This window comes from Callithrix jacchus, chromosome 17 (assembly GCF_049354715.1).
Source record: "Callithrix jacchus isolate 240 chromosome 17, calJac240_pri, whole genome shotgun sequence".
NCBI classification, from domain to species: domain Eukaryota; kingdom Metazoa; phylum Chordata; class Mammalia; order Primates; family Cebidae; genus Callithrix; species Callithrix jacchus.
In genome coordinates, this window is record NC_133518.1 from 9,525,184 (window position 1) to 9,549,822 (window position 24,639).

The following is a 24,639-nucleotide window of genomic DNA, read 5'->3' on the forward strand; positions in this document are numbered from 1 at the left end:
GAGAATCACTCGATTAGAATAAAAATAGGAGGGAAGGAGGATAAAAAGAGAAGCCAGGGAAGAGTAGAGCAGTCAGCTATTCTCAAACAAGGCTGCACATTAAAATCACCTATGGATCTTTATGCAACCCTGATGCCCAGATTCCCTTCTATACTGATTTTGAAATCAGAATCTGTGGAGGTATGATCCTGGCATGGTATATTTTAAAAGATTCCACAAAGTTTTCTTATATGCTGTCAAGATTGAGAACAACTGCTTTCCCCCGCCACCCTGAGACAGAGTTTCACTGTCTAGGCTAGAGTGCAGTGGTGCCATCTCAGCTCACTGAAACCTCTGCCTCCTGGGTTGAAGCAATTTTCCTGCTTCAGCCTCCCGAGTAGCTGGGATTACACGCACACACCACCACGCCCAGATAACTTTTGTATTTTTAGTAGAGACAGTGTTTCACCACGTTGGCCAGGCTGGTCTTGAACTCCTTACCTCAAGTGATCCACCAATCTTAGCCCTCCCAAAGTGCTGGGATTACAGGCATGAGCCACTGCACCAGGCTGGCACAAACATTTTAAATCCAACTGTCAACTCTGCGTCTTCTTTCGTAAGTCATGTGGCTGCCGAAAGACCCAGGGCTTCTCCTCCCTCACACCTGTGCCCACACTCTCACTTCTGCCCACAAGGCAGCAGGCTCCACAAGTGTAAAGGTTGTGACTTTCCTGTGTGTTATACATGAGGGCTGAAGCAAAGTTTCTCAAATCCTCCCTTAGCTAGAAATCAGATTGTTTCCATATTACTGGCATATCCTGCAAACACAAATGAAGATTAATGGCTAATAAGAGGAAAGATACAGGAGCAAGAACCCAGGGAAGTGTTGATATTTCAATTTTAAAAGATATATGGGGGTAAGTGGGAAACAGCACAAGATGGGAAGGGTCAGTTTAAAGTGAAATATGCACTAGTAATAGACCAGCCCTCTCACCTCCAGAGGCACAAAACAGATGGCAAAAAGAGTCTGTCTCCAGTGCCATCAAGCTCTGCACTACATTGACCAGAAGTGACTTTTCCCATGCTTTCTTTCCTTTCGTTTCCATCTGTACTAAAGGAGTGGGCCGGGCGCGGTGGCTCACACCTGTAATCCCAGCACTTTGGGAGGCCTACACGGGCAGATCACAAGGTCAGGAGTTCAAGACCAGCCTGGCCAACTAGGTAAAACTCCATCTCTACTACAAATACAAAAATTATCCAGACATGGTGGCAGGAACCTGTAATCCCAGCTACTCGGGAGGCTGAGGCAGGAAAATAGCTTGAACCCAGGAGGTGGAGGTTGCAGTGAGCCGAGACCTCACCATTGCACTCCAGCCTGAACAACAAGAGCAAAACTCTGTCTCAAAAAAAAATAATAAAAATAGGCTGGGCACGGTGGCTCACACGTGTAATCCCAGCACTTTGGGAGGCCAAGGTGGGCAGATCACAAGGTCAAGAGATCGAGACCATCCTGGCCAACATGGTGAAACTCCGTCTCTACCAAAAATGTAAAAATTAGCTGGGCATGGTGGCGCACGCATGTAGTCCCAGCTACTCAGGAGGCTGGGGCAGGAGAATTGCTTGAACCCGGGAGGTGGAGGTTACAGTGAGCCAAGATTGCATCATTGCACTCCATCCTGGCACCTGGCGACAGAACGAGACTCTGTCTCAAAAAATAATTAATTAATTAAAAATTAAATAAAGGAGTGAAAAGGGACTCCCCTAATCCTCATTGCCACAGTCATGAGAAAAGAAATCTTTTCACACCCGACAATCCACATAATAAGAAGGGGCTTTCCTGCCTACATGACAAGATGGGAATCCCCTGTCACAGAAGCGTCTAGAGAGTAAGGGATGGCCATCCATAAATAGAGTATGTACCTCTCAGCCAAGGAAACCAGTCTTCCCTGAAGAACAGCTCTATCTACATGTTTCATACACCGTCTCACTGAATCTGCTTTATCATTGCTATTTTACAGATGAGGAGTCTCACGCTGTCCATGGTCACAGAACCCGCGAGTGGTGGAACCCAGCTGTCAGCCAATATATGTCAGAAAACTTCCAAAATCATTGTTTTTTTCTAGTGTAAAATGCACTAATCTGTGCTTGTGGTCAACTTATTTTTTTTCTATACGTGAGGCAACAGGCAAAGAAGATAGTTTCATGTTTTGGGGGGTTTTTCTGAGACGGAGTCTCCATCTGTCTCCCAGGCTAGAGTGCAGTGGAGCAATCTCTGCTAACTGCAACCACAGCCTCCCAGGCTCAAGCGATTCTCCTGCCTCAGCCTCCCTAGTAGCTGGGATTACAGGTACACACCACCAGGCCAGGCTAATTTTTGTATTTTTGGGAGAGATGGGGTTCCACCATGCTGGCCAGGCTGGGTTTGAACCGCTGACTTCAAATGATCCACCCGCCTCGGCCTCCCAAAGTGCTGGGATTACAGGCGTGAGCCAGTGTGCCCAGCCAAGAAGACAGTATTGAAGGGAGAAGTAAAACAAGATAGTAAAGGCTGAGAAATTGTTCTCAAATATTTCCAAACTGTCCCTCACCGTTTGAGACAGAAGGCACTCATTGCTGATCTCACGCTAAAGCAGCACAGAATAACACCATCAACTTTTTCCACCTGCCATTACCAAGATCAAGGCACCTGGGATTTGTCTTTGTAAATAATCCGTCACTGACAAACTCCAGGCCAGCTGGGGAAACCCCTTCACCCACAGCCCTGGGGAACACACTTAGCCCCTGCTAGGATCGCCAGCATTCTCGGGTAAAATCGAGCTTTCCCCAGGCAAAGGGTGAAGGTGCACAGGAGGGCCAACCGTGCTTATGAGACTGCCAGACAGAGCCGCCTTCTCACACCTGCTCACCTGGAGCTGAAGTGCAAACACGGGCGTCACGTGAAAATAGGCGGAAAGGCTCTGCAAGTCCCAGCGCAGCTGCGCCCGCTCTGCGGTTGCTTCCGCTGGAATCACTCCCTGACTCACTGCTATGCCAGTTTATTTTATTGCTTATATTCATTAGATGAAAATGATTTAATTAGGTAATTACGTGCGGGCTTGGTCGGTGGGCTTCACTCCTGCATTTTTTGGTTGTGTCCACGTATTTAAACCTCAGGGGAAGGGAGAATATTTTTATTCCCATGGCACCCTTCTAGGACAAATTAAATATTGTTTTCTCTTGCTCGCCCACCTCATGATCTCACTGCTTTGGGGCTGCATCAAGGGAAAGAAACCATTTCAGTAATTGGCATATTGTGAAGAGCTGTAGGGAACGTTATGGCTATCGTGTCACAGTACTTAAGTTTTAGTTTATAGGTCTAAAAATAGTAATAGAGGAGTGTCCACAAATGCCTTTGACTATCTGTGCCTACTTGATAAAAAGTAGCCAAAGATATGCACATAGAGTGTGACTCCTCTTTTCTCATCCGTGCGCATTTGGGAGAAGCAACTGTAAACATGAAACATGGCAAAAGCACAGACTCTTTCAGTGCCTTGCATACAACTGATGCTCAAAAAAAAAAAAAAAAGAATAAGAAAAAGTAAAATACTCGGCTGGGAGTGGTGGCTCGTGCCTGTGGTGGCTCATGCCTGTAATCCCAGCACTTGGGTAGACAGGCGGATCACTTACGGTCTGGAGTTCGAGACCAGCCTGGCCAACTTGGTGAAACACCGACTCTACTAGAAGTACAAAAATTAGCCAGGTGTGGGGGCACACGCCTGTAGTCCCAGCTACTCGGGAGGCTGAGGCAGGTGAATCACTTGAACCCAGGAGGTGGAGGTTGCAGTGAGCTGAGGTTGCACCATTGTGTTCCAGCCTGGGTGACAAAGCAAGACTCCATCTCAAAAAAAAAAAAACTTGCTGATTTGATTTTTAGTATGATTTCCATTCTAGGTCTTTTCAAATGCCCTCAACATTAAAGACTAATGCTTCTGAACAAAAGCAAGCTCTCTTATTCCCCAGGAGTCCCCTCTGTACTTTCCAACTCCTCCCCCTCCAAACCACTCCTACAATACTTCAATAATTTCTCTCAGGCCCAATCCTATACGTAAAGTATCATCTTTGTGATTAAGATCTCACACCTTATCATTTAGTAGCTCCTGAAATCCCTGGTCCTCCTAATCTGTCTCCCATACCCACACACACTGGGAGGAGATTCCTATCATTCCTCTTCTGACAACATCTCACAAAATCAATGTACTTCTTTGCCTATAGGTAACAAAGACTTAATTTCACATGTCTGCTCCTTGTTGTTCAATTGCTTTCCCCCATAATGACACAGCAGTGACTACAGTAAGAAAACGGGAATCCATCTGCTGTGTTGGAGGCAATCTCCATACCCAGTTTGCTCCCTGTCTGCAGTGATACTTAGGATGACATTTAAGAGCGCCTAGGGAGAAAAATCAGACTGGAAACTTGCTATTTTGGTAATCACAAGCAAAAACAGGGCATCCTGCCTGCCTGTCTGTCCTCATTGGTGTCATAGGCGCAGGTTACACTCGTCTATGCCCATAAGAAAATATCAGAAAATGACTGAAGAAAACCATGATCACTTTTTAAAACTGTGATTCACACATCATGCATATCACATGAAAGGCTTCATTCAAAGCCTCTTTGCCCATGGCAGTGAGGCTCTGGGGCTTTTACTTCGCTGTTGCTGCTGTATTACCTTGAGTGTTTATAAAAGTTTCCTAGTAAACCAGCCACTTCTGCTCCACTCGTGAATTTTGCAGTTTACTGGGTTCTAGCTCCACGTCAAACGGTGGCTATATAAACAATCTCCTCTACACATGTCCTGTGCATGCACAGGGGAGAGCCTGGCTGGTACGGCCTGCCATCCATCCATTCAAAATATCTTTATTAATGGCTTGCAATGCGTTGTTCTGGGCATTGAGGATACTACCCTAAGCAAGGCGGACAGGAACCAAACTATGAAAATTACCCTGTGGGATAGAGGCCCCTTCCTTGACCTCTAGATGAAGTCCCAGAGGAAGCCTGGCTGTGCCCTTTTATAGACTTTTTACATGCTTAGCTGGGCGACATCTGCTCCACTGTGAGGTTTCTGTTCCCCACTGCAGCACTGGTGAATCAGAGAGAGTAATCATCGTTGGTTTGCACAGTGCCATTTCTAGATTTTATTTCATAAACCTATGCCCAGTTCACATCTAGTAACAGAACACGCTCAGACACTGTGACTGCCATGCCAAAGCTGAGACTTTCCTAATTCAACTGGATAACATCTTAATGTGTAAAAATCGTGGCTTTTTAAAGACAAGAAGCATGTTAAAAGAATGCCTGATTCTAGCCAGTTCAAAGGTGACAAGAGCTGGATGCAAAGATTTACCGTTTAAAGTTCAAGATCTTAAGATTTGCAATCTTAATGATTTATATATCTAAAGAGCCAAAAAACTGAAAACCCGTGCCTCCTGCCCTCGCCTTAGCTTGGTATAACCAGATATTGCAGATTGCATATCTAAAACCTGGTTAAGTAACAGACTTCCCTGACAGACAAAATTAGGAAAAGTTTCAGTCGAATCTAGTGAACATCTGATCACCCCGAATGGAGCCATTTACCCCGTAACTATGAAAAGAGGCCTGCCAGACCATTTTAGTCCAACATGACGCTCTACTCACACCCAGGCCATCTTCGCCAGACAGGAAGCGCCTTCAACAAGCCAAAAACACAACTCCCAAAATCAAGTAGAAAGGTGGCAAACTGAATATTTTTGTCCCTCCAAAATTCAAATGTTGAGGCCTAAATCTCCAATGTGATGGAATTTTTTTTTCTTTTGAGACGGAGTCTTGCTCTGTCACCCAGGCTGGAGTGCAGTGGTGCAATCTTGGCTTACTGCAAACTCCACCTCCCAAGTTCAAGTGATTCTCCTCCCTCAGCCTCCTGAATAACTGGGACTACAGGCACGTGCCACCATGCCCAGCTAATTTTCTTTCTTATTTTTTTTCTTGTGGAGACATGGTTTCACCATGTTAGCAAGGATCGTCTCGATCTCCCGATCTTGTGATCAGCCCACCTCGGCCTCCCTAAGTGCTAGGATTACAGGCACGGGGCTACCTCGCCAGGACAATTCAATGGTATTTGAAAGGTGGGGGCCTTTGGTAGGGAATTATGAATGGGATTAACGCCTTTATAAGAGACATTAGAGAAATGATCTCTTTGTCCACCAAGAGAGGGTACAATGAAAACACTGTGGTCTGTAAACCAGGAAGACGGCCTTTACCAAGCCCCTACTATGCTGGTGCATGATCTTAGATTTCCAGCTCCAGATCTGTGAGAAAATTTTCTGTTATTTAACACACCCAGTCTATGGGAATTTGTTATAGCGGCTGGAACTAAGACAGACAGCAATCCCCAACATTCATCAGAGTAACACATTTGCTTCATAATAGATAAGCATCTTTTTTTTTTGATGTTTTTACAGAGACATGGTCTCACTGTGTTGGCCAGGCTGGTCTTGAACTCCTGGCCTCAAGTGATCCATCTCAGCCTCCCAAAGTGCTGAGATTACAGGCATGAGCTGTCATGACCAGCCAGATAAGTATCTTATAATTCCCATAAATTTTGGAAATTGAGTTGATAAATGTTTAATAAAATGAATCTTGTAATCTTTATAATTTTGTTATTAAGGGATTTGTGAATATTTGGAATTTAGTCATATGAGACTTTGGCCTCTTCATGTAACAGTTCAGCCCTGTAATTCCAATTTAAAATATATGATTGAGTTATTGATTTAGAGTTGTAATTTTAATTATAGAATATTGGAAGATTTAAGTGATTTTTAGTGTTCCCATAGCTGAACTTGATTTGTTAGATTTACAACAGTTATTTAAGTACTTAGAAAGGGTTCTGTTAGTTAAAACAAACAACCATAGTCTATAAAAGGAAAACCAAGCACATTTAAATTATAAATGAAATTTTAAGTGTTCCAGGCTGTTTATTTAGGTTTGTAGAAAGGACCAAATATTAGTCAACAACCCCCTTAAAAATGATTGTTAAAATTAGCTGTATTTATAAACAGAAAAATAAGATTTATAAAATGAACTTCAAAGCTTAAAAAGGACTACACGTATGGAGTTGTAACATTAATTAATTGATTATTAATTTTTAAAACAAAAAAATTCAGTAATCTTTTCTGCACATAAGAACTACCTTGAAGGATATTTTTAAAGCAATATTTAACAACATTCTTGGGAGCTCAGTGAATGAATGAGAAAGAAGAATTACGCTCACAAAGAAAAGACAGATAAAACATATTTTTTGAAATATGGCCCAGAGTTAAAACTAAATAGTATGCTTTCACTTACCCTCTCCTATCTTCCAGTAAATGAAGGAGAAATGCTTCAAGATAATGTGGATGAAGCAAAAGATCAGAATTATTCAACAATTAATTATTATTAAGTGCCTAGTCTGCATTTCACACTGGGGAAAATGCAAGAATATGTGATGTTTATAATCTAGCGAGGCAGGTAAGACTCACAAATCTGAAACAATCAGAGGACAGAACGATTCAGTTCAATAAACACTTACTGAGAGCCAGCCTTGCAAAACATCCAGTGACTGGCTCCAGGGAGGAGGCGGGGCCGGGCTCAGAAACAAACAATAAGCTTTATAATCAAGTGCTAAACTGCGTGTTGCAGAAGTCAAATGAGAAGCATTCAAAGAGAGATACCAAAGTCTGTTGGAACAGCTAAGATTTATGGATGAGGTAAGAATTGATCCGGGCTTTGAAGGATGGAAAGGACTTCAATAGGCAAAGAAGGCGGAGCTGGAGAAGAGGGGCACTATGCATCTAGTGTGCAAAGGGAAGCAACAAAAGAGACCAGCAGAGATGCCACACGTTGAAAGACAGTGGAATTAGACCATAGAGCCGTTTCTAAATCACACAAAACTAAAATTAAAACTAGTTACTAGACTAAGCTACTAAGGACTAATGAAAGCAATAATAATCACTAAAAAGCAATAATAGTTACTACATTGAGAAGAGGTGGCAGGAAATAAGATAAATCCTCATCTGCCATAGCAATGTCAGTAGGTACTATTTAAATTAGATTAATCATAAAAACATTATGAGCATATAGTACGAAACCTTTTGTGATAAACACCGAAGGAAAAATAAAGCTAAAATAGCTTGTCTCTGGGGCGGGAACTAAGGATGAGGAGGGTGGGGACCAGAGAATGTTGTTCATCCTAAGCTTTAAGGCACAATCGGAGTTGATTCCACATGAATGTATCACTTTGATCCAAATATGAAAATTCAAAACAAATAAACTCAGCTATTAGGCCGTGTTTGTTTGACCCAGAGGCAGATTTACTACTAAGCTAATAAGCTCAAGCCCTAATTCCTTCCAAGACCTACATCTAATTTTGTATTTATATACTTTCTATTTTTTTTTTTTTTAAAAAAGAGGCCCTCTCACAGTCATATAAGCACTAGACCCTGGATGACCCTGGTTTGAACTAAAATCTTTTTCATTTCTCACAGTTCTCGAATGCCTTTCTTCCTAGAAAGGACCTAGTCTCACTACTTTCAATGTCACTTTTAATCAAGGCGTATGGTTTTAGTTATGCTAATAAATAAATCTCGCTTCAAAATAAAAATCCCTACTTGATTCAGTAAACAATACCCAGGCACTTAGATTTTTTTGTGTTATCGTCCACGAAAAGAGTATATTCTTTCCTTTTTGTTCATATGTGTTGTTTCAACTTTCAATAAAAAAATAATAAATCTGGTTCCTTAATCATAAAAACTTCCTTCACACATGATTTACATGTTGCCAAACTCCATATAAAACATCATGAGGATGTGACTGACTCTATGGATAGTGCCATCACACGGAAGGAGGAGGGAGCTAATCCAGTAACATACACTGAAGGATTAAACTGTAGATATGCACAATGTGTTTGGCACTACTCATTAATATGATAACACCTTCCTCTCAAACACAGGGATTCTTAAGCATTAATCACAATATACCAGAATTTGCACTTAGATTCTTAAACAAAGAAATGAGCAGGCCAGGAGAGGTGGCTCACGCCTGTAATTCCAACCCTCTGGGAGGCCGAGACAGGCGGATCATGAGGTCAGTAGTTTGAAACCAGCCTGGCAAATATGGTGAAACCCCCGTCTCTACTAAAAATACAAAAATTAGTCAGGTGTGGTGGCCCGCGCCTGTAGTCCCAGCTACTAGGGAGACTGAGGCAGAAGAATCGCTTGAACCCAGGAGGCGGATGTTGCAGTGAGCGGAGATCACGCCACTGCACTCCAGCCTGGGTGACAGAGTGAGACTCTGTCTCAAAAACAAAACAAACAACAACAACAAAAACAAAGAAATGACCAAGGGGGGAGTGGTGATCTAAAAAATCCTCTTGACAGAGTTTGCATTGAAGTTGACAGGGCCTGGAAGCACAGGCCCCAGTTGGGAACTGTTGCAGTAATTGCTTGGTGAGATATAAAGGCTTGGATCAGCTGGTAATAGAAGGAAAACGAGACAGATGCAGGGGGCATTTTAAAAAGAAATTGACCAGGTCTGCTTACCAGCTGAAAAGCTGCCCCACAAATAGTCAGTTAGGATCCTTCCAAGTTACATGCTGGGACAGAGCTTGATTTTTCAGTCTTCTTTTGGCAAATTTCTCACAGGCTTCAACTGAAAAGCTGACCAGTAAAGCCAATTTGAATGAATACAGCCTGCCAGTCCCTCTGTAACTCTACTCAAATATTTATGGATGGAATTCTACCAGCAACTTTCTTTTAATAACAAAATCATGAATTGTCTGGCCCTGGATATGTATTCACATTCTCGTACACAGTCTTAGCATCATGCACTGATGAGACAGGCTAATGAATGGATTCAATTAAAACAGCCGACAGTCTTTCGGACCAAGGGAGTCCTCACTTAGACACAGTTTCTATAGCTGCCCATGTTTTTACTGCAGCAGATTCCTAACTAGCGCACATCCTTGAAAAGGAGGCACCTCACAAAACTGTTCCGCAAAAGTAAAGCTATGTGGCAAACAAACCCCAAGCTAAAGAATTTGGGGGAGAACATCTAATATTTTCTATTGGCCTTGTGACTTCTATTTCTTAATGTAGTTACAGTATATTTTGAGTTGTGTGTCTACAGCATGAGGATTCTGCATACATAAACTGTTGGTCTTTGAATTTCTCTGTGGAAATAAGAAATTTAAAAACATGTTTGTATGCAGCCAACCCAGCACAGCTGACCTGAAAAGTGAAGCCAGTTAATGCTGCACCTGGGTTGTGATTGGTTGATGACTGACTGATTGATTGATTTGGCTGTGATGCATCTGGAGAAATTAGCAGCCAGGCTTGAAATTTGGTAGGAACTGCTTTATCTTTCATCCTCTGTCTTGGGTTGGTTTTTTGTTTTCGGGGTTTGTTGGGCTGTTTTTCTTGTTGTCTGTCTTACAAATGGAGCCTAATGCTCTAATCTTTTGTTTTTAAAAAAATAACTGGTTGCATCAATAAATACTAAAATTCCCAGCACTTTGAGAGGCCGAGGCGGGTGGATCACGAGGTCAACAGATCGAGACCATCCTGGTCAACATGGTGAAACCCCATCTCTACTAAAAATACAAAAATTAGCTGGGCATGGTGGCGCGTGCCTGTAATCCCAGCTACTCAGGAGGTTGAGGCAGGAGAATTGCCTGAACCCAGGAGGCGGAGGTTGCGGTGAGCCGAGATCGCGCCATTGCACTCCAGCCTGGGTAACAAGAGCGAAACTCCGTCTCAAAAAATAAAAAATAAACTAAATAAATAAACAAATAAATACTAAAATTGTGCTTACTAACCATAATGCCTACTAAGTGCAGAAGTTGAGTTAAGAAATGGAAATACAGGCCAGGCACAGTGGCTCATGGCTGTAATCTCAGCACTTTGGGAGGCCAAGGTGGGTGGATCACCTGAGGTCGGGAGATCAAGATCAGCCTGGCCAACACGGAGAAACCCTGTCTCTACTAAAAATACAAAAAAATTAGCCTGGCGTGTTGGTGCATGCCTGTAACCACAGCTACTCAGAAGGTTGAGACAAGAGAATTGCTTGAACACGGGAGGCAGAGGCTGCAGTGAGCAGAGGGCGCCCCACTGCACTCCAGCCTGGGCAACAGAGTGAGACTCCATCTAAACAAACAAAAAGTGGAAATACAGAGCCGAATATGTGAAGTGTCCCCTGCAACAGCTCCAAAACTCGTGAGCAAATTACACAGAAAACCACCCTGTGGGTGCAGTGATGAGACATTTGTTTCCATATTCTATTCTCTCTCTTTTGTAAAAAGAAGTGGGGGAGACTTTCAATGCATCATAAATTTCACTCCCCTCTGGACTGCAACCTTTCTGACATTTTCGCCCCTTCCCACTATTATTTGTCCTTGGTGTGTTCACAGCTTTAAGCTCTGCCTCTCTCCTGGCTCCTTGCCATCATCAGCATTATCAGTATGCTGACGCAGCGCCCATCTCATATATATCTATCTATTCCTCCATCACAACACAATCTTTATCAAAAGGTTGTGTCGGTCGGGCATGGGACACATGCCTGTAACACCAGCTACTCGGGAGGTTGAGGCAGGAGAATCACTTGAACCAGGGAGGCGGAATTGTGGTGAGCCAAGATCGCGCCATTGCACTCCAGCCTGCGCAGCAAGAGCAAAACTCCGTCTCAAAAATGATAATAATAATAAATAAAAGGTTGGCCACACCACCCACTTTCTTCTCACCCATTGTAGGTTCCTACCTGTTACTTCTCTCCAGAAACTGCTTTTGCGAAGACAGCTGCTCATCCTTTTAGGCCCATGCAATGCTTTATTTCTGTGATCTGTGAGCTGTTTTCACACTGTTGAACTCTCTTGCCATCCTTAACATCCTTGCAAAATAAAAAGCAAGCAAACAGAAATTTCCTGATTTTCACTCTTCTTCTCTGGCTATTTCTTCCCCATCTCTATTGCTGGTGACCCTTTTAAGTATTAGTTTAATATGATCCCTGGGTTTTGTTTCCTGGCTCTCTTCTCTTTGTACACAGGCTCCTGTGATCTCAGCCTCTCCAATCACTAACAGAACACATTTCATTTAAAATGATTTCAAGTGTCCTAGACTGAATTTCTCAGGTATACCTTAAAATGGACCCAAATCCCTAAGGTGTCTCCAAAATGAGACTGACTTCTGAAGGCCCTCAGTATTCTCATTGGTGAGAACAGATTAATGGCCAGGAGCAGGGAAGACTGGCTTCCCTCCAGAGGAAAGCCCCAGAACTACAAAGAAGAAAATGCCATTGTAAACAGTGCTGCACCGTTTACAATAGCAAAGACTTGGAACCAACCCAAATGCCCATCAATGATAGACGGGACAGGGAAAATGTGGCACATATACACCATGGAATACTATGCAGCCATAGAAAACCATGGGTTTGTGTCCTATGTAGGGACATGGATGAACCTGGAAACCATCATTCTCAGCAAACTGACACAAGAACAGAAAATCAAACACCACATGTTCTCACTCATAGGCGGGTGTTGAACAATGAGAACACATGGACACAGGGAGGTGAGCATCATACACTGGGGTCTGTCAGGGGGAACTAGGGGAGGGATAGTCAGGGGTGGGGAGTTGGGGAGGGATAACATGGGGAGAAATGCCAGATGTAAGTGACTGGGGTATGGAGGCAGCACACCACATTACCATGTGTGTTCCTATGCAACAATCCTGCATGTTCTTCACATGTTCCCCAAAACCTAAAACACAATAAAATATATGTTACAAAAAAAATAAATAGAAAATGCAAGTAAAGACCAAAAGAGCATGCTGGCTTACCAGCAATCTCCTTTAGAAATTTGTGGCTTGCTTTTGTTTGTTGTTGCTTTTGTTTGTTTTGAGACACAGTCTCGCTCTGTTGCCCAGGCTGGACTGCAGTGGCACGATCTCAGCTCGCTGCAACCTCCACCTCCCAGGTTCAAGTGATTCTCCTGCCTCAACCTCCCAAGTAGCTAGGACTACAGGCACCACGTCCGGCGAATTTTTTTATATTTTTAGTAGAGAGAGGGTTACGTCATGTTGGCCAGGCTAGTCTCGAACTTTTGATCTCAGGTGATCCGTCCACCTCAGCCTCCCAAAGTTCTGGGATTACAGGTGTGAGCCAACTGCGCCCGGCCTACTTTGAACTATTTTCTTCCAAACAACAACAACCTGAGAAGATGGTTTGTGCAATGGAGGATGAAGGGTGAGGACAAACAGCTGCCCACACCTAGGAAGGAATAAGAATCGTTCTTCACCTCAGTCTATGGTAGAGGGAAAGCATGGGTGAAGAAAAGCACAACCGTGTCCAGGTTATTCTCACCAAAATTATGCCAGTGGAAAAGGAGGAACCAAGCAAGCGAATGACATCCTGAGCTAAACTGTAGCTATGAGAAAGGCCAGTGCTGTCGATGCCAGCCTAGCCGCCAACCACCGGCAGCCCCACGAGGAGCCAGAGGCTCCCAGCAAAGATCCCCCTTGCAGTTCCTAAGTGGAACCCTAACAGACAGCTCCTTAGAATGGGCCACAAAACACAACTGGGCCTGTAATTCAAACATGGTATGTTATTAGTACAATCACTGCCTACACCGACCTCCACATATTTCCTGTTTTGCAAGAACCCAGAACTGACTTTTTTCTAGGGGAGCCATCTTCAAACTGTGGGTATATGAAGACTTTCCAAAGGGTACCCAGAAAAGGACACTTTTAAGGGAATCTATTTCCTCAACTTACATGCATTCTATCTGAGAAAGTGCTTAACATCAAGGTGATCTCTTTATCTCCTGCCTTCTACTTCACTGAAGAAATGCATATGTTTTACCCATTCCAAATCTCACTGTGGTGCATGGCCCCAACCATGAGCACCAGCAAAGGAAGAATTAAGTCTCAAAATCAGTGTGGAGATGGTGGAGATGGCCAGGTGTGGTGGCTCACACCTGTAATCACACCACTTAAGGAAGCTGAGGCAGGCAGATTGCTTGAGTCCAGCAATTTCTGACCAGCCTGGCCAACATGGCAAAATCCCGTCTCTGCAAAAGATACAAAAATTAGCCTGGCATGGTGGTGTGCAGCTGTAGTCCCAGCTACTTGGGAGGCTGAGGTGGGAGGATGGCTTGAGCCAGGAAGTCAAGGCTGCAGGAAGCCAGGATCACACCACAGCACTCCAGCCTGGGTGACAGAGCAAGACACTGCCACACACACACAAAAATAAATAATGAAGCCAGGATCACACCACAGCACTCCAGCCTGGTGACAGAGCAAGACACTGCCACACACACACAAAAATAAATAATGAAGCCAGGATCACACCACAGCACTCCAGCCTGGTGACAGAGCAAGACACTGCCACACACACACAAAAATAAATAATGAAGCCAGGATCACACCACAGCACTCCAGCCTGGTGACAGAGCAAGACACTGCCACACACACACAAAAATAAATAATGAAGCCAGGATCACACCACAGCACTCCAGCCTGGTGACAGAGCAAGACACTGCCACACACACACAAAAATAAATAATGAAGCCAGGATCACACCACAGCACTCCAGCCTGGTGACAGAGCAAGACACTGCCACACACACACAAAAATAATGTAGAGGAAGAATAATTCCAATGACTTAAAGTAAGTATTTGTGCTCATCAGATGGCTTCTTATTCTTTGCTCCACAAGACTAAAATAGGGTTTAATCACAACTGACTTCTGGCAAGCCATGAGATCTTTGGTAAATGATTCAAAAGGAGTTTGGAGAATCTATGGACAATATTGCTATTTAAAAAACTACTGCTATCACCTATATCTGTGATCAAGTTTCTTGAGTATGTCTGTGTACATGCATGTATATATGTGAACAATAAATTAGAAACAGAATTGATGCTGAACTTTTTAAATTTAGTAATAGGTAATATGAGTCATCCGTGGCTACAGAACCTAATTGGAAGAAAAGCCATATTCACCTCACTAAGAGATATATTATCAATAAAAATTAACACTTTAGCAGGGCGAAGTGGCTCATGCCTGTAATTCCAGCATTTTGGGAGGCCCAGGTAGGCAGATCACTTGAGGTCAGGAGTTCGAGACCAGCCTAGCCAACATGGTGAAACCCTGTCTCTACCAAAAATACAAAAATTAGCTGGGCATGGTGGTGCGTGCCTGTAATCCCAGCTACCTGGAAGGCTGAGGCAGGAGAATCACTTGAACCCAGAAGGTGGATGTTGCAGTGAACTGAGGTCACGCCACTGCACTCCATCCTGGGCAACAGCATGTGACTCCGTCTAAAAAACAACAAAAGTTAACACTTAGAGCCACATGATCACACGTAACTTTTTAATTAAAATTTGTATTTATTTTGTTGATGAGATGTAAGTATGGCTACATCAATTCAAGGAGAAAAACATGATGTCAAACCAGCCAGTGTTAAAGAAGAGCTTGCTCAGGAATTTTTTAAGTGAACGATGATGGGTATCCAATTGCTGTGGTATTTGGATTCCATTGGATACATTTTTTAAAGTGATGTTATGCTAAAATGTCAGCCTTTTGCAATATACTAGATATTATGTCCTTTGCAAAAACTTCCACTCAGGACGCCAAACTGTAGCTGTCATTTTTAAAGAGATCCCTGGATTCATTGCTTTTCAAGATTTTTTTAGGGGGTACATGCACTGACAACTATCATGGAGTAGCAGTCCCCCAACCTTTTTTTTTTTAATAAGAAAGTATCCCTTCTTGAACATTTTAATAATAAAAGCAATCATAATGTTACTTTCTATACTTATTAACCAAGAAAAATCAAGTAACAAAAAAATGGTAGGTACTCAATAACACGTATAAATTATTTTTTATTTTTTTAATTTTTATTTATTTATTTTAAGATGGGGTTTCACCATGTTGGTGAGGCTGGTCTTGAACTCCCGACCCCAGGTGATCTGCCCGCCTTGGCCTCCAAAGTGCTTGGAATACAGGCGTGAGCCACCACACCCAGCCATGTATAAATTATTAAATGAAGTTTTATATTCGTCAAAATAACATCTAAAGGTTTTAAGCCATACAGATGTGAGGTAAATGACCCACTTATCTAGAGAGTATCCCGGACACCCAATGGCTCACAGCAACTCCGCGCTATACCACAGCTTCCTGTCTCGGAACCACGCTGGATGGGTGCCATTGACCTTTGCGAAGTGGTCTTTCCCTGTAGGAAGGCTAGAAAAATACCCAAGCAGTTCATTTCAAGTGGCTATCCTGCTAAGGGATACACAGATTCCAATGCTTTTTGCAGTCAAGCAGGTAGCTTAAATGAGTGAACCTGCCTATAGATAAGAAAGAGGGAGGGGCTGGAACTGTAGCCCGCAGAAGGCTGAACGCCGGCTTCAAAGGGGCAGCTGCTATTCAGCCCCACCCAGTTATTGACAAGGTTTGTGTTGCCCACAGCTTTTGACATTTCAGGAAAAGCTAGATTTTCTGTGAATCCTCTGGATTTGTAATCCAATTTTTCTAAAAAACTGTTCAGGCCAACCTAAATACAAATGGGAGCTAAACCGAGGTTGAGCGTCTGCTGCAGTGAGACTCAAAGTGTGGTCCCAGGAGCAGCAGCGGTTCCTTGCGCTCCACAATGAGATGTGTGTCGCAACTGACAGTAACATTTAGAAATATCCAGAACAATTTCACAGGGTAATGTTGTCATCTAATCATAAAAAAATTGGCTTGTATCTTATATGTTTTAATTTATTTTTCTGATTTTTTAGAAGCAAAACCGTCAGTGGGCACTGGATTACAAATCTTGCCCACAGCCAGTTTAAGAAGCATTGCCATGGTCTTAAGCGTCAAAGAGAGGGGTCCCTTGGAGGATGCTGTATGTGGTAACTGAATGTCGCGTCTGGAATCATCACATGGACCACCTAAAGAAGACAGGCCTATGAATCTAAATGCAGCCAGTTCTTTCCAGCTCACAAATATTTGGCAGTGAAGGCTCAGAGAAATGGGGGAAATAGTGTCACTCCTGGGCCGCTCCTAGCCCATCAGATTACCAAGGTTCCTCCAGGGCCTGGATGTGGGAGGAACAGCCTGATGCCACGGTCACCTGGAGTTTCTTCTCCTTCCACTAGCATAAGAGGACCAGCCCCTTAGAGGCCCTCACTCAGGCGGTCGTTTCTGTGCCTGCCTGTTCCAACACACTGAGCTTCTCCAGGGCAGAGAATCCTGCTCCTCCATCCCCCCACATGGCTCCTCTTCACTGAATTCTCTCCCCCTTTGTGCCATATAAGATTCCTCGCTAGGCAAAGAACCTTGTCAGCCTCTAGTTTGGGGTGCTAAACTTTGACAACTGGCAGCCAGCCTCCTGCCTATCAGGTTCTACCCAAGCTGCTCCTCCCGACTTTGTCCTCCCCTGCTTAGGGAGAAGCTCCAGGATAGGAAGTCGGTTGCCCGATGCTGCAGCTCAGCACCCAAAGCGAGGTGGCCCATGTCCTTGCCTCACAAGGATCCCTATATTGGGCAGTTGTGTCCAAGAGGGGCTTAGGCAAAGACCAGAGGGTCCGCTGGGCTAAAAACCATTAGTGCTTAGAGACTGAAGAGTTTCGGCCAGGCGCGGTGGCTCACGCCTATAATCCCAGCACTTTGGGAGCCCGAGGTGGGTGGATCACGAGGTCAAGAGATCGAGACCATCCTGGTCAACATGGTGAAACCCCGTCTCTACTAAACATACAAAAAATTAGCCGGGCATGGTGGCGCGTGCCTGTAGTCCCAGCTACTCGGGAGAGGCTGAGGCAGGAGAATTGCTTGAATCAAGGAGGCTGCGGTTGCGGTGAGCCGAGATCACACCATTGCACTCCAGCCTGGGTAACAAGAGCGAAGCTCCGACTCAAAAAATAAAAATAAAAAGACTAAAAAAGTTCTGCATCTTGAGAAGTCAAGAGACAGACCCTCAGGTCCGCATGTTCCTCTCTAATAAGCTGATGGAAACCCCCTAGGTAAATAGTTCCCAGTTGGAGGTGAGTGCCCCACCCTTCCCCACTTCAGCAGCTTCAGCCGCCAGCCCCAACACAGGCTGGACCATCTTGGAGGGCTGGTGCTCCAGGCCTCCCCAGCTGCCTGCGCCTCCGAAAGGGGAAATGGGTGGGGGGGTGGGAGGGACAGGCCTGGGGAAGTGATTTTAGAAGTGCAAGTCTGGTGGGAGCCTTTTCTTTCAGACCATCTGGAGGGAAGTAGTCATAATCTACTACAAGTTCTCCCAAAATGATCAAGTACACATAGAGAAATTGTTACATTGTTGAGAAATATGCCTGCTTTGCTTCCTCCTGGGGAGCTCTAAGGACTTGTATCAATCAGAGGTCACTCCCTACCTGAGGTACAGAGATTTAGAGGAGGCTGAAGAACAGCTCTCTCCCCTTGCAATTCTCCAGGTAGCCAGTTTTCAGCCGGCTGCCATTTTTTGCAACTTAAGATGCTAAGAGAATTTAAGTAAGATCAGCCCTGTGGGTGTAAAGAAGGAAATAGCCTGTTTGGCCAAATAGAAAAAGTACCATGTTTTATGAGTTCCTACCTTTCATGTTTTTTAACTGGGGTGTGTGTGTGTGTGTTTGTGTGTGTGTGTGTACAGAACAAAAGTACAGTTGTCTATACAATTAATTAGTTATTTAAGCTATTTCAAGTACCATTACAGCAAGGGGGAGGAGAAGGAACATCTAAAATACATAAAATTATTTTTAAAATCTCGTTCTAGAAAAAAGGAAATGCCAGAGTAGTAAGATAAGGAGTCTTAATTAGCAACAAATTCATCTGTTTCCCTCCTCTAAAAATGAGACAGTCTTCTAAGGCAATTTGCTTGGAGATAAGTTTTGCACCATGAATCTGGAACATGTTTTTCATGTGTGTTTGCCCTGTGTGAGGCTTAAGAAAAACACAGCAACCAAACCATCCAGTTTAGCCCGGAGGGAAAGAGAAGATCTAGAAGACCTAATCACCCGTGATGGTGATTACATAACAGAGAATCGCGGGCACCCGCGCGCGCGCGCGCACACACACACACACACACACACGAGTCTCGGGGAAAAAAAGAAAGAAAAATCAGCCTTTGGGCTTCCTGTCATAGAAAATGTCTCCTTTTTTCCTTTCTGAGGATCACTAAGAATGCTTCTTAAAGACCAAGTGGATGTCTCTGGTAGAAATAGAGGTCACTTAAGGATGATTTATAAGTGCACCCCAAGCCAAAATGAAGCATGTATCGATATCTAAAGTGCATCTGCATTTAGTGCAACAAAAACTCTTAATCTGTTTCTAATTTGTGCCCTGTAAATGCTCTCCCCACTAGGAAAAGGCCTGGCTCTGAGCAGCCGCCCCTCCCCGAGGCCGCCAAGCTCCCAGTTCAGGCCCTTTCTTGGGCAGCCGGAGTGCTCCTCTCTTAGATAATGCCAGGTACTCTGGAAAGTAGCCGTGTAATAATACACAAACCCCTGATGATGTCAGCGTGTTATTGACTTTCCAAGTCTGAATGACTGAGCAGAGGAGCGGGGGTGGGGCGCAATCCATCCGGCTGCGCGGGGACCGGCCAAGCAAAAATGGGCTTGCCGGCCTGGTGGGGGAGGGGCGGCTTGCAGCCGCCGCCGCCGCTCGGAGCTCGGGCTCTGCCGCCGCGGCGTCGGGGTCCCTGACGCCCAGCCCAGGCGGGGGCTCTGCTCCGGCTCCTCTGATGTTTACGTTTGGTCAAAAACTCCTCAGGCAGAAATAACTAATGCAGCCCCCCCCTCCCCCGGCCCCCTGGAAGCTTTTACCACGTGGCAGAGCTGGGTTACAAAGGGGGAGTTGAGGCGCCAATGGGGAGGAGAAGAAAGGCCTCCGTGTTCCCTCCCCCACCCTGCAGGGGCCTCCCTGTTAGGCTGCAGAGCCGAGGGTCGCCCTCTGGGGTGGAGTTCCCTCTGCAGAAGCCCCCTTGGGAAATTGCAGCTCCGCAGTGGTGACATTTTATGGGCCATGATTTGCTGTGTTTATGGCTCCGGCGGTGCAGGTGCAGAGTCGTGGGCTCCCGTTCTCGCCCTGCAAATTGCTCACCGTGCAATCCGTCATCTTCAAGGCTAGGTGTGAACCGGGCAGGGCTGCCCTTAAAACGAATTGCAGCGAGAGGCCGGGATCTGGAAGGAAGCGCTCCCACTCGGGGCGTGGCCTTCCCCGCAGGGTCTGGGCCTTTCCCTCCGGCCCCGCGGTGCGCGCCCACCCGCTTAGCGGTCGCTCGTCGGGGGTTCTGAGTGCGCAGGCCCGGGCCCGCCTGCAGAGCTCCGGTCCTGCCTGTTTCAGGCCTGCGGAAATCCTCCAGCGAGCAAGGCCTCGCGCCGGCCTCTGCCCCACCCAACTGTGAGGAGCGGCTCCTCCTCCGAGGCCTGTAGTTTTTCTCCCGCGGAGTGGGCTGGGTGGGAGCACCGCGTGGCACCAACGGCACGGGGGCTTGGGAACCTCCTGGACTTGAGCCCTACCCGTCGTGTTCGCTCTGAGTGTGGAGAGGGTGCTTGCCCTCTCTGCAGCCCGCGTCTTAAAATGGGAGTAGGAACAAGCGCCTCAATCGTGGTTCTGAGGATTAAGTGAAACTCAGATTTCATAAGACCCCCTTTTTAAGGTAGGCGCTCGCCTTCCAGAGTCAAGTTCCACTCGGCTCAGAGCCCCTGTGGTTTTCTGAAAACGGTCAGCAAAAGTGCTAGACCCATTGTTTCCTAAATTCAGCCCTTCCCCCTACCCTCCCGGCTCTGTAGAGCCCGCAGCCTCTTCCAACCCACTTCCACCTTCACCCACACCCACAGGCTAACAGGGCAGAACTGTTTTGTTGACGGGGTGGGGGTGGGGGTGGGTGGGGGCGGGGAGGTGGAAACTGTACCTCTGACCTAAGCTTGACCATTCACAGCCCTTCTCAAATTTCCCTCCCCCACCTTGCCACAGGGGATTGGTCCCAGCGGGAAGACCTGACATATTTGAGTCCAATCAGAAGCCTTCTTGGGAAATTTTGAAACTGGAAGTAAAAAGTCAGTTTCTCCCCAGGGCTAAAACGGCAAGATGTTATAATGCATGCCCATGTTTCCCAGGGTCAGGAGAGGAGAGGCCAGTCTGAAGGCAGAACTCATGATAGGGACAGGGACAGAAACAGATAGAGATCTAGCAAAAGACAGAGGTAGAGCCAGAGCCAGCCAGTCTGGGGGAGAGGGCCGAGGCCAGCAAGAGTCTGATGTCACTGGCAGCACCGGTTCCGGGGTCCCTGCTACAGCCCCGCCTGCCCCCGGTTCCTTGTGACAACCCATTATTTTTAACAACAAATTCTTACTGTTTAACTTAGTTTGTGTTTTTGTTGCTTGTAATCCAAAAATCCCACCATGGCCTTTACTAGATTAATTTACACAGTATGTCAGCTGAGATCAAGACAAGCTCCCCATCCCCTATCATAAACCCCTAGAGACGTCTTTTATCCTCCACAGTACAGGCCAGTGCCCCGTAACAAGGTGCTCAATACATGCTCTTCAGATCGCACTGAGCAAGTTGTGAGTGGACAGGAAGTGCCCTGGTGGCTGCTGAAAGTGGTTAACTTCAACTGGTTAATTTAAAGGGAAAGCATCACCAATTGCCGCAGCCTTCTAGAAACCCATTTATTGTACCCTGGTGGTAATCAGGGCTTATTCAAGAGACTAGAAAGAGAAAAGAGAAGAAACTTTATCCCCTCTAAATTGCATTTAATAAAATTTTTGGAGAAAGTGAGTGAATCGTCAGGCTTAATAATTTCCCCTGGGCCTTTGTTGGAGGGAGGCTGAGGAAATGTACACTATTCCACATTTATAGGACAGGAGATCAGCATTTTATCTGAGAGTAGAATGCAGTCGTGGCTTACCCTCTTTTTTTTCCCCCCTCATTTGTTTCCAAAGGGTTTTTTTCCAGCCCATGAGTCACTTCCAGTCAGATTCAAAGACAAAAGCCGGCTAATTGTGTGTTCATGAGACAGGGTCCCACCCTGCCTTATCTGAACACCCTTTCTAGCTCAGAGAAGACAGAGCAGTTTGCAGCCTATAAGGCCCTGGGTTGAGCCTGTGACACGCCGCTTCTGGGTAGGGCTTTTTAGGGAGCAGTCTAAGCCCTTCGATCTCCCTCTGGCATCTGGCAGCTGACAGTACCTTGGGGCGTTTCCTTGCCAGTGTTATTTTCAGTCCAGAACTGTGCAGTCTCCTCTGTTCCTAAGGCACCCTGTTGAGCCCAGAGAGATAAAGGTGAATTTAAAAGGAGGCCCAAACCCTCTTGCAATTTATCAAATAATGAAGGAGAAAGGCAGAGAAGAAGCAGCTTTGAGGGCGCCGGAAGAGTGATTTCTCCACGCCATCCCCTTGCCATCTCTCGGCGGCATTTTACCTCGTGACTTTCCAACTACTGGAAACACTTTATCTGGAGACTTCTCTGATGTTACTTTCTTGTCTTCCAAGCAGTTGTCTATTCCCCACCCCCACTTATTCCCTGTCTTCATGCCTAATTCTCCTTCTTTCTAGATATCTTTCACTTCCAGATAATGGTACCATATCACATCCACCTGGCTGCTCATGACAAAGAGGTGATTCCTGATATATATATATATATATTTTTTTTTTTTTAATCAATTTATTTATTTTTGAGACAGAGTCTTGCTCAGTTGCCCAGGCCGGAGTGCAGTGGCATGATCTTGGCTCAGTGTAGCCTCTGCCTCCCAGGTTCAAAGGATTCTCAAGCCTTAGCCTCCTCAGTAGCTGGGATGACAGGTGCCCACCACCACACCCAGCTAATTTTTATATTTTTAGTAAAGATGGGGTTTCCCCAGGTTGGTTAGGCTAGTCCCAAACTCTTGTCCTCAGGTAATCTGTCCACCTCAGCCTCCCAAAGTGCTGGGATTCCAGGCGTGATTTGTTCCCTTCTGTCATTCACTACCCCCAGTCCATCAGCTGGTTTCCCTCCAGAATTGTCTGTCTGCATGCACTCCTCCATCTCCACTGCCACCATGCAGCAAAGACGTCGCATCTCTCCACGGCTCATGGGCCAGAACCTCTGCCGGAACCCCAGCACACTTCGAGCACTACTGAAACTCCTTGTCTAGGCCTCCCATGCCTTCTGTCATTTGCTCCCTTTATTCCTTCCCTCCACCTTCCCCCAGTTGAGGCCACCGCTACCACTGGAGACCCTTTTCTCTTCTTCCACCACTTCACTTCTTTCCACTAAGGCCTCTGCTCAGTTGGTTCCCCCTGCCTGGAAGACTGGCCCTTCCTGACCTGGCTCCTCTATATCTGTCTTAAGACAGTTAAGGCGCTAGAACAAAAATACCATTGATATGGTTTGGGTATTTGTCTCCTCCAAATCTCCCATTGAATGGTAATCCACCAGAGTTGGAGGTGGGCTTGTGGGAGGTGTTTGGATCACGGGGGCAGATCACTCATGAATTTCTTGGTGCTATTCTCACAATAGTAAGTTCTCAGGAGACCTGGTTGTTTAAAAGTGTGTGGCACCTCCCTGCACTCTTGCTCCCGTTCTCACCATGTGACATGCCTGCTCCCCCTTCACCTTCTACCATGATTGTAAGCTTCCTGAGACCTTCCCAAGAGCAGATGCCAACACCACGTGTCCTGTACTGTCTCACAACCAGGTTCCAATTAAACTTCTTTTCTTTACAATTTACCCAGCCTCAGGTATTTCTTTATAACAATGCAAAAGCAGCCTGATACAATCACAAACAGGTGGCTTAAACAATAGAATTTTTTTTTGAGAGGGAGTCTTACTCTATAGCCCAGGCTGGAGTGCAGTGGCTCAATCTCGGCTCACTGCAACCTCTGCCTCCCATGTCCCAGTTCAAGCAATTCTCCTGCCTCAGTCTCCCAAGTAGCTGGGATTACAGGCACACACCACCATGCCCAGCTAATTTTTGTATTTTGACTAGAGACAGGGTTTCACCATCTTGGCCAGGCTGGTCTTGAACTCCTAACCTTGTGATCTGCCTGCCTGGGCCTCCCAAAGTGCTGGGATTACAAGCATGAGCCACCACACCTGGCCAACAACAGAAATTTATTTCTCACAGTTCTAGAGGTTGGGAAGTCCAAGGCCACAGCTAGCAAATTCAGTTCCTGGTTAGAGCCTTCTTCCTGATTTGTAGGTGAACATCTTGCTATATCCTCACATAGTAGAGAGAGAAACCATCTTTCTTATGTCTTTTTTTTTTTTTTTTGAAGGCAGAGTCTCACTTCATTGCCCAGGCTGGAGTGCAATGGCACAATCTCAGTTTACTGCAACCTCCACCTCCTGGGTTCAAGTGATTCTCCTGCCTCAGCCTCCTGAGTAGCTGGGATTACAGGCACGCACCACCACACCCAGCTAATTTTTGTATTTTTACTAGAGACGGAGTTCACCATCTTGGCCAGGCCTCAAACTCCTGATCTTGTGATCTGCCCACCTCAGCCTCCCAAAGCATTGGGATTACAGGCGTGGGCCACCACACCTCGCCTCATATCTCTCTTTTTTTTTTTTAAGACAGTCTCATTGTCGCCCAGGCTGCAGTGCAGTGGCACAATCTCGACTCAACTGCAACCTCTGCCTCTGCCTCCTGGGTTCACGT

General features: G+C 45.6%; 1 protein-coding gene across 1 annotated transcript in view; it reads right to left on the reverse strand.

The window, feature by feature from the left end:
- Positions 1-23,072, reverse strand: part of LOC103788701 (uncharacterized) — a 120,820-nt gene extending 97,748 nt beyond the window's left edge. Inside the window, exons 1-4 of the mRNA XM_078355020.1 lie at positions 22,968-23,072; positions 22,190-22,259; positions 20,963-21,042; positions 20,097-20,511 (exon numbers count right to left, since the gene is read on the reverse strand). Coding sequence (XP_078211146.1) covers positions 20,097-20,511; positions 20,963-21,042; positions 22,190-22,259; positions 22,968-23,072 — 670 coding nt within the window. The remainder of the gene's footprint in view (positions 1-20,096; positions 20,512-20,962; positions 21,043-22,189; positions 22,260-22,967) is intronic.
- Positions 23,073-24,639: the final 1,567 nt, after the last annotated feature.